Source organism: Neovison vison, chromosome 8, assembly GCF_020171115.1.
Source record: "Neovison vison isolate M4711 chromosome 8, ASM_NN_V1, whole genome shotgun sequence".
Taxonomy (NCBI): Eukaryota; Metazoa; Chordata; class Mammalia; order Carnivora; family Mustelidae; genus Neogale; species Neogale vison.
In genome coordinates this window covers 86463371-86477621 of record NC_058098.1, presented here as the reverse complement: position 1 = coordinate 86477621, position 14251 = coordinate 86463371, and the positions used below count along the sequence as shown (strand labels likewise).

The following is a 14251-nucleotide window of genomic DNA, read 5'->3' as shown; positions in this document are numbered from 1 at the left end:
AAGAATATTTCTCAATAAATGGTCATGTATGGCTTTTACATCAAGGCTTGAACCTCTAAGGCTCACCAGACCCACATTTATGAATTAATTTGACTAAAACCATTTTATAAGTTTCAAAGATGTCTTCTTGGTTGACTTTTCCCTAAGTAATAAATTATTACAATAAAGCTGCAATAACTGACAGTCTCTTGACCCAAGGAAGATATATTAAAATATTAAGATATCTATGGGTAGCCTGAAAAAAGGAAATTACTAAAAAATAGGGACCCAGAAGATGTCACAGTGAAAAGTAAAAATTTGAAAGGACAACTACACAATTTGTCTCATTTCTTTTTTTTTTTTTTTAAAAGATTTTATTTATTTATTTGACAGAGAGAGATCACAAGTAGGCCGAGAGGCAGGCAGAGAGATAAAGAGGAGGAAGCAGGCTCCCTCCTGAGCCGAGAGCCCGATGCGGAACTCGATCCCAGGACCCTGAGATCATGACCTGAGCCAAAGGCAGCAGCTTAACCCACTGAGCAACCCAGGCGCCCAATTTGTCTCATTTCTTAAAACAAAGACTTGTTACCCATATTTGTTTAACTGAATTAACTGAGCTATGAATTCTAAAAGACAACATTCTGTCAAAGCAGAATTTGGACAAAATTACTTGAAGGCATTCTACTCTGTCCAGGACAGAATTACTGCATCCAGGTAAGATTCAAGAGGAATAAGTCATTCTAAATTTTACCATTAAAATCCTAATGTTTACTGTCATTTGAGGCTCCTGGGTAGCTCAGTCAGTTAAGTGCCCAACTCTTGATTTCAGCCCAGGTCACGATCTTAAAGTCCTGAGATCAAGTGCCACGTCAGGCTCTACATTCAGTGGGGAGTCTGCTTTTCTCTCTCTGTCTCTCTGCCCCTTTCCCTCTGCTCCTCCCCACACTTGTGCATGCTCTCTAAAATAAATCTTTAAAAAAAAAAAAAAAAGGAAAAAAAAAAGACCTGACATTCACTGTCATTAATAAGTGAGGATTCCTGTGCTGTCCCCAACACTGTAGCAGGTAGGAGAAACATTTTAGGAAAAATACCAGTAAATCTAATCCTCTCCTAAGGGACTTACTCACATTAATGTACTTTTCCAGCATATTCTGGGAGAGGAAGAAACTGCAGACCACAAGCTGCCTTCACAAAAGCAGGGTAAGAATGAAAATCACTTCCAATTCAGTCATTTACTCAGCAGGGCTTACCCAATTCCCTACCTCAACTTCCTTCTAAACTTATCTTCCAGTCCCTTCCACCAAATTTCTCCTTTCCAAAATCCATCTCTAAATTCTATTCATTTTCCAAACCTATCAGCAAAAATAAAAGTCTGATGAGTGAGCCAAACAAATCTCAGGAAGTTTTTTTTTTTTTAAAGATTTATTTATTTATTTATTTGACAGAGAGAGATCACAAGTAGGCAGCCAGGCAGGCAGAGAGAGAGAGAGGAGGAAGCAGGCTCCCTGCTGAGCAGAGAGCCTGATGTGGGACTCGATCCCAGGACCCTGAGATCATGACCTGAGCCGAAGGCAGCGGCTTAACCCACTGAGCCACCCAGGCGCCCCCAAATCTCAGGAAGTCTTAAAGGTATCTTGCCACATCTACACAGTTTTTGCTGTATCTTTACAAAACAGAATCATACTACAAAATTTTTAATTTTTCAGTGGATTTTTTTTTTATTCACTTCAAAATTTACTGTCATTTTATCTTCACAAAAATCCTCTGAAGTGGATTATCTGTCTCTCTTTTTTTTAACAAGCAACTGATCTCAGAAGTAACTTGTCCAAAATCAGAAAGCTTGTAAGAGGCTGAGTCAAGACTCAAACTCAGATTTGTAAATTATATAAAGCTTATATACTTTATTATCTCTTATATCTAGTTATCAAGTTATAAACAACTTTAATCAACTAGTGTAATGCAAAAAATTCCTTCTGAAGTGGTCATAGTTTAAAAAATTCATTATCTCATGATGTTGTAAGTTCTAGGGCTATAAAGATCATTTAATACCAGTGTCACCTTATACTAAGATGAAACTAAATAGGAAAGGATTAGGTCAAAGTCAACAGTCTTGGCTTTGTATAATTAGTTTACTCGTTGTTTAAAATGGAAACTTTCTACTTCAATAATAAATTCATCAACAGGAATAATACACACGAGCCAAATCATATAATAACTGAATTAGGGAATTAAGCTCTTCAGACTCTCAAAGTCAAATGAAAAGTGATTAGCTATTTCCACCACCTGGTAATACCATAATAATATCTTCATGTATCAAAGCAATGATGTATAACCATTTCAATTAACACTCAGACTTAGGAAATACTTCTAACTGAAAATGGTTTGCTTAGCGTAAGATAAATGGAAGAATTGGCAGATTCTGATCTTGTTCTTTGTGTCTTTAAAAGAAGCTCGTTGAGATGAGTGTTATTTTTATCAATTGCCACTACAAAGCAGTGATTTTCTAGGGAGTGCTCTTTTTGATACCTCTGGGGTTGAGGAAAGTTAGGCTTAGCACAGGGTATAACTCAGGATTGGGGAACAGCCTGGATATTAAACTGTGTCTTTAGGAGATAACTTTTAAGTCAAAATAAATCGTAGTGCTCTTCTCTGAAAGAGTCTGGAACAGAGAAGGATAAAGTACAGGTGCTGGGGGGCTAAAAATATTCTCCCTGACACACCTACTCCCCAGAAAGTGTAAACATAAATGGACATTTGCAGGAAATTATAAGTAAATAAATACAGCCACAGTAAATCAACCTATGACTGTTCCTTGTTCTAGGTCTACCCTTAATTCTTCTCATCCCTCATCCCAGGTCTTTAGTCGCTGTCAAATTATGAAGTCCAAATCCGCTTTGTTCAAATTCTTTCTAGCCTTCAATTCCCCACAGCCTTCAGCAGAGGCTGAGGTTTCAAATTCTGTTTGCTCTCTCCTGAACTCAAAACAACTTCGGGGGCACCTGGATAGTTCAACTGGTTAAGTGGCTGGCTCTTGATTTCAGGCCAGTTGTGATCTCAGGGACCTGGGATCAAGCCCCTCCTCCATCGGGCTCTGCGGGGAGTGTGCTTGAGGGTTCTTTCTCGCTCCCTCTTCCTCTGCCCCTACCCCAGCTCATGCACATGCTCTGGTTCTCTCTCAAATCAATCAATCAATCAATCAATCTTAAAACAAACTGTACTCCAACTTCCTAGGTCTTTTGGTGGGCAAAATTAAGAGACATTATTTCTGAAACTTAAAAAAAAAAACTGTATTTCAGTTTAACCTTCTTCTGAATAATCACCATAAAGGTAAAAGTGAAAGGATTCACTGGATAGTTAATTAGCTAAACAATGAATTTTTATTTAGGTGCTATTTATGTTAATCAAAAAGCCAAGCTGATGAATTTCTGTAAATATTAAACTCACTGAGATAAAGAAAAAGCTTTCCAAGCACTACTTACTATAGGACTGTCTATTTAAAGTTTACCAAAGGATTGTGAAAAATGTAACTGACATACAAAACAAGCAAGCATTATGTATCATGAGAGATTCCTTCAGCAGGTACCCAATCTAGAAATACTTTCTGAAAAGCCTCCACAGCAATTAATTTATCATACAAAATAGAGAAAATCAGTAGATACCTGAACTGAAGTGGCTGTTTCCTGCAAATGGCCACCAGCAACTGCTCCTTTGGAAGTTGCTGAAGGGACACTGTGCATTTTGGGGGTTCCTGGAGTAGAAATCTTTTCATCTGTCCTATGTGACTGCCAGGTTTCCTTTCGATGGTGAGATTCAGTAGCCTGCTGGTCTCCAAAAGCAGCCCAAGAGCAACTATCTTTCTGTCCACCTTCAAAAGCATTCCAATCTACAACTTGGCTAGGCCCAGCTGAACTGAAGTCCGCAAAATCATCAGAGTCTTGAAAAGCACTGCAGTCATCTTGTATATTTGGCACAGAATCGAAATCTCCAAATTCACCTTCTTGCCCAATTTCCAGTTTTGAAACAGGATCAGTGCCTGTCTCAGTAGACTTTCCTCCCAACTTACATTCCTCTGATAAGCTATCAGAAGTCTGTTTTGGGTCGGACTCTGTAAATATAATTTCATCTTGGCAAGAAACAGCATTCGTATCCCCAAACTCTCCGAAGTCATCACCTGGTTCACTAAAATGTGGAAAGTGCTCTGAGGACTCTTCAAAAGTGATATCGCTCATTGAATCTTGAGTACCAGTAACAAAGGGTGGAGTTGTGCCACTGGCTGTGCCGAAGTCACCAAACTCATCCTCATTAGTATCATTGCAAGTCACAAAGTCATTACTACTATCACCATTTTTTACACTTATAGAATCATCCAGAACATTTTCTTCTGTAGGATCAATGCTGGGGCTTTGGGAATAAGTAAACTTTCTATTTTCTTCTTTGGAAGAACCAACTTCATTATTAGCATCAGAAGCTTTAATAGAATCCATACATAGGTCAGCACACTCAGGAGTAAACAAATCAAGTTTTTCCTCAGTTTTATACTCTTCTCTCATACTGGATTTTGAATTATCAGCTGAGTCTGCCAAATTCCAAGGCTTTGACTGAACACTTGATTTTAAAAATTTGTCCTGTTGCAATGCTGGAAGGCCTTGTTTTTCAGTACTGAAAACTCTGGTACTCATTATGCTTATTTCTGAAACACAAACCTGATCCTCTCCATCCATGTCTCCTTTATCATCAAAACTTCTACCCAAAGACACTGCTTTTACAGAATTCAGTTCACTGACTCTGTTAATTTTATTGTTTTCCTGAATGGTTAATGCTTCTCTATCATTTAAAACTTCATATCCTATTTCTTCTAGTTGTATCCTTTCCTTTTTGGAAAATGTGGCAAAATCTGCAAATTCCTCAGCAGGACTAGGTGCACAGTCTAAGTTATACTCAGTACTATGAGTGCTAAGAGGCTTTCTTCCTTTTGAATTGGCTACAGTGTCCAGATCTTCTGTTCCCTGAGGATTTACAGTTTCCAGTACTGCAAACCCATTTGTCAGAATCTCCAGACAAGGAGGCTTTTCACCATTGCAGCTCTCTAACTGCTTGTTTTGATGAACAACATTCATATCAGTTCTAAAATCTCCTGGAGAGAAACCTTCAGGTGTTCTAACATTCTGTCTCTGCTTCACTACAGTATTTAAATCTTCCAGACTTTCTACACCATCAATGGAAGTATCTAACGTTTTAGATGAAATTATTTCTTTGCTGGTGGTAGAAAGTAAAACATCAGACTGTCCTTTTACAGAAGAAGAAAGTTCAGCTGTGATGTCTTTATCGTTACCATTTTTAATGGACTTAAAGCTAGTAAGGCTATCTACATTTTCTGAGAAATCATGAATTGGCATAAAATGGTTTGAAGGTACAAACTCTTCCTTGGGACGAGTATAATCTGGTGCATCAAAATCAACAAACCCTACACCAGAAGGGCTAACTTCTGAAAACCCACCAAATTCCCCAAATTCATCATCATCATCATCCTCGGCTCCATTGTCTAGTGGTGGTGGGGATGAAGAGTACATTCGAATGATGTCTGGCTCCATGCTCAACTGCTTTCAAATAATTAATTTACACCTGAAAAAAAAAGAACAGGGTTGGTTTTTTTTTTTTTTTTGGAGGGGACAGGTTACATATATTAAGGTCTTTCAAAATTCTCTCAAAGCTATTTCAAAACAATGCAAATTTATAGTGCTCTGTTTTGTTTTTTCTCTTAGTTGCGATTACTTTACACAGCTATAATAGAAAAAAAAAAATCTCTCTTCTAGTGTATGTTTCCAAGAACACTGGTATTACATTACTGAACTTGAGGTCTCCAAAAAAGTTGGAATAAACGCAAAAGAATATTTACAAAATACTCTCTCAGGGAACTTGCTTGTTTGCTTAAGTTCTCTTTCCAGTCTGTTGGGGATTCAGAGCCTGCCTTACGGATTTGTATGACTTCTTTATAAATAAGACATGAAAATTTTATCTCTACTAATTGCTACAATATATTCCTCACTTTGCTTTTCAATGTTTATTTCTGACCCAAGTTAATTTTCTTTTTAAATAGACTAAAAGAGCAGTTTTTAAAAGAGCAGTTTTAGGTTCACTGCAACACTGAGCAGAAGGTACAGTAAATTTCTATATATTCCACACCCCTACTCATGCATAGCCTCCTCTACTATGAACATCCTATACCAGAGTGGTGTATTTGTTACAACTGATGAACCTACACTGACATATACCACAACACTATCTCCCAAGGTCCATAGTTTATATTAGGGTTTGCTCTTGGTGCTGTACACTCTTGGTTAGGACAAATGCATAAATATGAATCCACCATTAAAGTATCACACAGAGTAATTTCGATGCCCTAAAAATCCTCTGTTCCACCCATTCATCCTTCCTTTTCCCCTGCCCCTGGCAACCACTGATCTTTTTACTGTCTCCATAGTCTTGTATTTTCTGGGATATCATATAGTTGGAATCATACAGTATGTCACATCATATGTAGCCTGTACATACTACATGACTGGTTCTTTCACTTACTAAGATGCATCTAAGCCTCCTCCATGTCTTTTCATGGTTGATAGCTCATTTCTTTTTAGTGTTGAATAACATTCCATTGCCTAGATGTAGCCCAGTTTATTTAAGTCATTTAAAAAGAAAAACTTTCAATACTGAAATTGTTTCTGACTTAAAGGAAGTTGCAAAAACAATCAAGTTCTCACATATATCCCACCCAATTTCCCACAGAGATAGCAGGGTAAATGATGATAGTACATGACCAAACCAGAAAACTGACATCAGTACAACACTATCAACTCAGCTACAGACCTTATTTAGATTTCACCAGTTTTGTATATGTGAGTCTGTGAAATTTTATCACATGTGCAGATTACATTCAAATAACCATCACAGTAACTAGATTAAGAACTGCTGTGGGGCGCCTGGGTGGCTCAGTGGGTTAAGCCGCTGCCTTCGGCTTGGGTCATGATCTCAGGGTCCTGGGATTGAGTCCCGCATCGGGCTCGGCAGGGAGCCTGCTTCCTCCTCTCTCTCTCTGCCTGCCTCTCTGCCTACTTGTAATCTCTCTCTGTCAAATAAATAAATAAAATCTTTAAAAAAAAAAAAAAGAACTGCTGCAAAATAGTGCAATAATATTCATCAATATAAAGTAACTCCCCTTGAGTTACCTCTCAATACTCACACCCTTCCCGAAGCCCTAACTCGTGCCAGCTGCTGATCTATCCTCCATCATTATAATTTTGCTACTTCACAAGTATTACGTACATGGAATTAAAGAAGATGTAATTCTTTGAAGTTTTTCTTTTTTTTCATTTGGCTTAATGCCCCTGAGATCCATGTTGTTGCATGTCAAGAGTTCATTCTTTTTTATGCCAAGTAGTCCTCCATTGTATAGCTGCACCACAGTCTGTTTCTCCATTCACTCAGTGTAGGACATTTGGATTATTTCTAATCACAAATAATTACAAATACAGCTGCTATGAATATTTATGTACAGACTGTTATGTGAGCACAAGTTTTTAATTTTCTAAGATAAATTCTCAAGAGTGCAAATGCTTGGTTACAGTAAGTATAAGTTTAACTTTATGAGAAACTGCCAAACTGTTTTCCAAAGTTTAATTTTTCAGGGGACAAACTGATCAACTTTTCATTAGTAATTTTCATTATTTTGCTTTCATATAAGCTTGAGATTTAATATTCCTTTTTTTTTTTACTTTTAGTTGGTTTTCTTAAAATTTAAACTCAATTAGCCAACATATAGGTGCATCATTAGTTTCTGATGTAGCGTTCAGTGATTCATCTGTTGCCGCAGTTAGTTTTTTTTTTTTTAAAGATTTTATTTATTTATTTGACACAGAGAGAGGGATCACAAGTAGACAGAGAGGCAGGCAGATAGACAGGGGAAAGCAGGCTCCCTGCTGAGCAGAGAGCCTGATGAAGGGCTCGATCCCAGGACCCTGAGATCATGACCTGGGCCATGACCTGGGCTGAAAGCAGAGGCTTAACCCACTGAGGCACCCAGGTGTCCCTGCAGTTAGTTTTTAATACATCTAGAATTTATTTTGGTATGTGATCTAAGGCAAAGGTCTAAGTAACTTTTTTTCTAAATAGCCAAGCAATTATCATAATCCCATTTACTGAATAATCCTTCCTATACTCATTAGTTCATACCTTTTTTCTATAGACATTTAACTCCCAAATGGAATCTCTATCTGGATTATCTTGTTCCTTTGTAATAAAAAGTCAATAGGGCCACAAGACAGATTTACATTAAAAGCAAAGGCAGAATTAACAACAAAAGTCCTAGAATAAAACCAGCCCATAAATTGATACTTCCAATGAACTGAAGCCCAAGGAATATTCCTGCAATTCACAGTTGCAAAATTAGATACATGAAGAAAGTATTTTACTCTAACAGTCAACCAGTTTTGTAAACTCAAAAAACAAAACCACCACTTTCTTCCAACTCTCAGAATAAAATTTCATAAGATTTTCTAGCTATAGGAAGAAGGTACCTTAGAAGCCATTTAATTTAATTAGATATGAAGAAAATGAGGCCTACTGGTAAGCAACTTTCCCAAAGTCACACAATTGGTTAGTAGAGAATGGCTTCAGAATTTTGAGAAGGATCTTTGAGGTCAATGACTGGTCTGTCACTGAGAGTTATTTGAAAGAAATTGAACAAATCATAAGAAAAAGATTTCATGGTAATATATCTATTTTAAACTGCCCTCCTTATAAAATCAGCATCATAAAGAAGAAAATGATGGCTTTACTTCTGAAATACCTTCTTTTCTGCTGATTTAAAGAGAAAAGGAAAATAACAGTAAAAGATACATGTAAGCCCTACTTTCCTCCTTTGTCCAGAGTCCTGATAACCCCTTCCAATATTTAGGTATACAGGGTAATTTGACCTCTAACAGTTTCCTTATGATTATGAAGTTCCTATTTTTAAAAATTCTCTGATTGTTAATGAATGTGTGGAGAAAAGGCCATTTGCACACACATATTGCTGGTGGGTGTGTAAATTGTTAGAAGGCTTCCAGAAGGCAATCTGGCTATACTATACAAACTGCTTTTTTTTTTCCCCCTTAAAAGTAAAACAAAATGCTCCAAGGGATTGTTTAAGCAATCATGCTTTGTCCTTCCAGTAGGATACTATGTAGCCATTAATATCATGATTCTTCTTCTTCTTCTTCTTCTTTTTTTTTAGTTTAAAAGCATCCATAATGATGGCAACATGTCAAAAGGATACAAAAGCCAGCTTAAAGGAATTCTCAGTGGTAAAATCAGTGACAACTTGAGCATCAAAATAAAGATAATATTGGATTATAATCTACTGAATAAAAGAAACTACTCTCAGTTCCCAGATATAAATATAAGATAACTGAAGCTTCAAAATACCTTCCCAAAACATACTCAATTACAAAGGAAAAAAGTGTAACTTTACAGTGGTGGAGGGTGACACTTCATCAAATGATCAAAGTGAATATCATTAGTAATGGAAATACTGAAATCATGTATTTATCATCTGACAAGATGCAACAAGAACACCAGACCACTCCTGGAATAATTGCTGCCCCAAACACACACCCTCAATCTATTCATGAGGAAACTTCAGACAAATTCATATTGAAAGACAGTCTACAAACAACTGGCCTGTGATCTTCAAAAGTATCAATGTCATGAAAATTAAGGAAAATCTTAAGAACTCTTCCAAATTGAAGATGACTAAAGAGACATGACAAGTAAATTCAACACCTGATTTTCAACTGGCTTCCCTTTCTATACAGGTCATTATTGGGACAACTGTGAAACCTGAACAGAAGCCAAGAGCAAGGTGTTGATGCTAATTTCTTGATTTTAAGGGTAGTATTGTGGTTATGCAGGAAAATGTCTTTGGTTGTCAGAAATGCACACTAACATACTTGGGAGAGGTGAAAATAGTAGGCACACCCTTTGTCTAGCTCCCCTAATGGTGAATCGTATATAGTTCTGGTACAATAGCAAACCTGGAAATTGACCATGTTGGCACAGTACTATTAACTAGACTACAGACCTTATTCAGTCTTCACCTTTATAAAACAAAACAAAAACTTGCATCCACTTGTGTCTGTGTGTAGTTCTGTTCAATTTTATCCTATGTACCGATTGGTGTAACTATCACAACTACCAAGATACAGAACTGCTCCCTCTCCTGCACCCCATCCCTGCGCAACCACTGATTTGTCTTCCACCTCCATAGTTTTGTCATTTCAAAAGTGTTATGTAAATGAAATTATATAGTATGTAACCTCTTGAAGGTGACTTTTTTCACTAAGTATAATGCCCTTAAGGTCCATCCTGGTTATTGCATGTATCAGTAGGTCAATTATTTTTATTGCTAAGTAGTATTCTATGGTACAGATATACCAGTTTGTTCAACTACTCATCAACTAAATGACGTATGGGTTATTTCCGATATTATAAATAGTACATAAACTACATTAATAATATATGTATCAGTAGCATATTTAAACAGTACACATATTAAAGACGATGACAACATTTATGTACAGGTTTTTGTGTTAACCTAAGTTCTTATTTTCTGGACAAGTACCAAAAAGTGTGATTACTGGGCTCTATGGTAAGTGCATGTTTAGTTTTGTAAATGCCTATTTTTCAGAGTGCTGTACCATTTTACCTTCCATAATACTCATAATACTTTACCTTTTTTTTTAAGACTTTATGTATTTGTCAGAGAGCGTGAGCACACAAGCAGGGAGAGCAGCGGGCTCCCCACTGAGCAAGGAGCCTGATGGGGGATGTGGGACTTGATTCCAGGACATGAGCTGAAGGCAGACCCTTAACTGAGCCACCCAGGTGCCCCCATAATATTTTACTTTTTAAAGAACCACCTTAACCAACTGAGCCACCCAGGCATCCCATGTGATGTTTCTTATCAGTACAATCTGTTCATGGTTAACCTACTACTTTTCTTAAAACTTTTCATTATTTGAAAAATTAAATATTTTACTTAGCTTAAGCTTTTTTCAAATTCAGATGTTAAGGAAATACCAAGATCTGAATCAGAAACTTTGTAATCAAACCAACAACACAGAAAATACTACTTCTTGTCACATCTTGAAAAAGTACTCTCTTTCTCTTTCTAGATGCAACAGACTCTGTCAGCCTCCCATGGGAAGAACTTGGGCTACACATTCCCCTTCAGCAGGTCTTGGCTTTGGTCCAATTTACCCTTCAAAAATCTAAGAGAATGCTATTCTCAAGTTTCAGTTAAGAATGCCAACCAGCCAGGGGACGCCTGGGTGGCTCAGTTGGTTAAACAGCTGCCTTCGGCTCAGGTCATGGTCCCAGCGTCCTGGGATCGAGTCCCGCATCGGGCTCCTTGCTCAGCAGGGAGCCTGCTTCTCCCTCTGCCTGCCATTCTGTGTGCCTGTGCTCGCTCTCTCCCCTCTCTCTCTCTGATAAATAAATAAAATCTTAAAACAACAACAACAAAAAAGAATGCCAACCAGCCAGAGGGGAGGAGGCTTGAAACTTTCCAACGCAGTAAAATTTGTTAGTTGAAGCATTATGTGTTAATTGAAGTAGCTGTATGATTAATTAGCATATTAAGTCTGACTTAAGACAAATTCTTCTTTTTTAAACACAGAAAATATGGACTTTAAATGGCTATTCCTTAACAGGAAAAAGAGCTAGATGAGCTACTTTAATACTGTGCCTGGCACACAACAACCTTAATAAATATTTCTTCATCCCTCTTAATGGACTACTTACTTCACACCACAAGAAATTCTCTAATTTTATAATCTTAACAAACACATGCACGTGAGTATGTGTGTGTAGGAAGCTGTGTTCAACTTCCCATTTTTATGCCTGCTTATTCCAAGACCTCTTAAACAAGTAATTGTTTAAACAAGTAATGGGGGTATCTAGGAAAGATTCAAGCTATAGGATACACAAAAAGTAGACACGGGGCTTTCATGCTTGGGTAATAAATGGGGTATCCTCAAGTTAGAGCATGCAGATAGAGAATCTGGCAGACCTTCTACACTTTGGAGATCTGTCCATCAGAAATCACATCCTTAATACAGACCTAGGGGACAACATAAGTGAAAAACAGTAAATAAAAATGCAAATCAAAGATGATCTTCAGGGTTACAAACCATGAAAACCAAAGGATCTTTGGTTTGGTAATTCTTATAGGAGTCCAATACAGAGGGGCCAGGGGAATAATCCACAATCCTATTAGCAATCAGCAGTGGAACCCTGAGTCCTGTGCCAGATTAACAGCCTGGGTAACAAGGCATACAATGGGTGAAAGTGATTCAATATTAATCTCTCATAAGAAAAAAAGTTGCACCTGCTCAAGGAGTTCTAGCCTCAGGTCTGAAATGGTCATGGAAAAGAAGAGGTGGTAGGTCTGTAGGTTGAAAACCCTGGGGTCAAGTGGAAAGCTTGGTAACACAGAGGAATGAAAGGAGGAATGGGGCTAACTATCTTCTAAAACTACCAGGCAATTTAAAAATAGTTTCCCAAAAGGAACAAAGTTGGAGCACTTAAGTTACCAGATATCAAGACCTGGTTTAAAGCTACGTGTCATGTGATAACAAAAATGCCACTGCAGTGTGGAGGCGGAAAGGACAAGCCTTTTTTTTTTTAACAAATTGTGCTGGATCAAGTGAAAACCTACACAGGGGAAACAAATCTTTGATTCTACATAGTAACTCACAGAAAAATCAGCTCCAGACAAGACTGTAGGCCTAAATGTGAAAGATGTGAAAACAATCAATGTTCTAGAAGAGAAGTTGAGATTATTTTCATGACCTTAGAGAAGGCAGGCTATTTTAAATAGGGCATAGAAAGCAATAATCACAAAAGATAAAAATGATACACTGGACTTCATTAAGATTTAAAACTTCTGTTCACCTAAAAACAACATTAAGAGGGGCACCTGGGTAGCTCAGTGGATTAAGCCTCTGCCTTCAGCTCAGGTCATGATCTCAGGGTCCTGGGATTGCCCCCAGCATTGGGCTCTCTGCTCAGCAGGGAGCTGGCTTCCCCATCTCTCTCTGCCTACTTGTGATCTCCCTCTCTGTCAAAAAAATAAAATTTAAAAAAAAAAAAAAAAGAACATTAAGAGAGTGAAAAGGCAAGCCACTGCCTGGGAGAAGGTATCTATGGTATACATAACTGTCAAAGAACTCATAGTCAGAATATATACAGAATTCCTACAAATCAATGTGAGACAACCCAACAGAAAAATTGCCAAATACTAAAACAGGTAAGTCACAAAAGAGATTATCCAAACAGCCAGTAAGCATATGAAAAGTCATCAGGGAAATGTACTCTAAAATCACAGTAAGACACTACTATACACCCACAAGAACAGCTAAAATTAAAACAATTTTAATCATAGCTACCAATGGCAATAATATGAACTGGTATTCTCATATTTTAATGGCTGGAGTGTAAACTGGTATACCCATTTGGAAAACTGGCAGTATTTACTAACACTGTATCAGGTATGTACTTTACAAAAGTGAGTACATATAGGCACTGAAGGCATATACAAGACTGTTCATGACTTTATTCTTAGCTAAAAATAACTCAAGTGTCCATCAGCAGAATGGTTAAAATGAATCATGGCACATATATATGTGCCACATATATATTATACATATATTATATGTATACACACATATATTATATATATAATATATATTATATATATAATACACACATATATTATATATATTATATACACACACACACACACACACACACAATGGCTTACATTATGGATTATTATTACATTTAAAAACATGGATGGGGACGACTGGGTGGCTCAGCTGGTTGGGCCGCTGCCTTCAGCTCAGGTCATGAGCCCAGAGGTCCTTGGATCAAGTTCCGCATCGGGCTCCTTGTTCAGCGGGGAGCCTGCTTCTTCTCTCTCTGCCTCTGCCTGCCGCTATGCCTGCTTGTGTTCTCCCTCCCTCCCTCTCTCTCTCTCTCTCTCTCTCTCTGACAAATAAATAAATAAATTCTTTAAAAAAAAAAAAAATAAAGACATGGATGACTGCGGCGCCTGGGTGGCGCTGTGGGTTAAGACTTTGCCTTCGGCTCAGTTCATGGTCTCAGGGTCCTGGGATTGAGCCCCACATTGGGCTTTTTGTTCAGCAGGGAGCCTGCTTCTCTCTCTCTCTCTCTCTCT

The 14251-nt window shown here is 37.7% G+C and overlaps 1 protein-coding gene across 3 annotated transcripts in view; it reads right to left on the bottom strand.

Annotated features, from left to right (window-relative positions):
- Positions 1 to 14251, bottom strand: part of AFTPH (aftiphilin) — a 65478-nt gene that overhangs the window by 32356 nt on the left and 18871 nt on the right. For all 3 annotated transcript variants that reach the window (XM_044264092.1, XM_044264091.1, XM_044264093.1), the window contains exon 2: positions 3639 to 5601. In XM_044264092.1, the coding sequence (XP_044120027.1) occupies positions 3639 to 5570 (1932 nt within the window). In that variant the 5' untranslated portion in view covers positions 5571 to 5601. The remainder of the gene's footprint in view (positions 1 to 3638; positions 5602 to 14251) is intronic.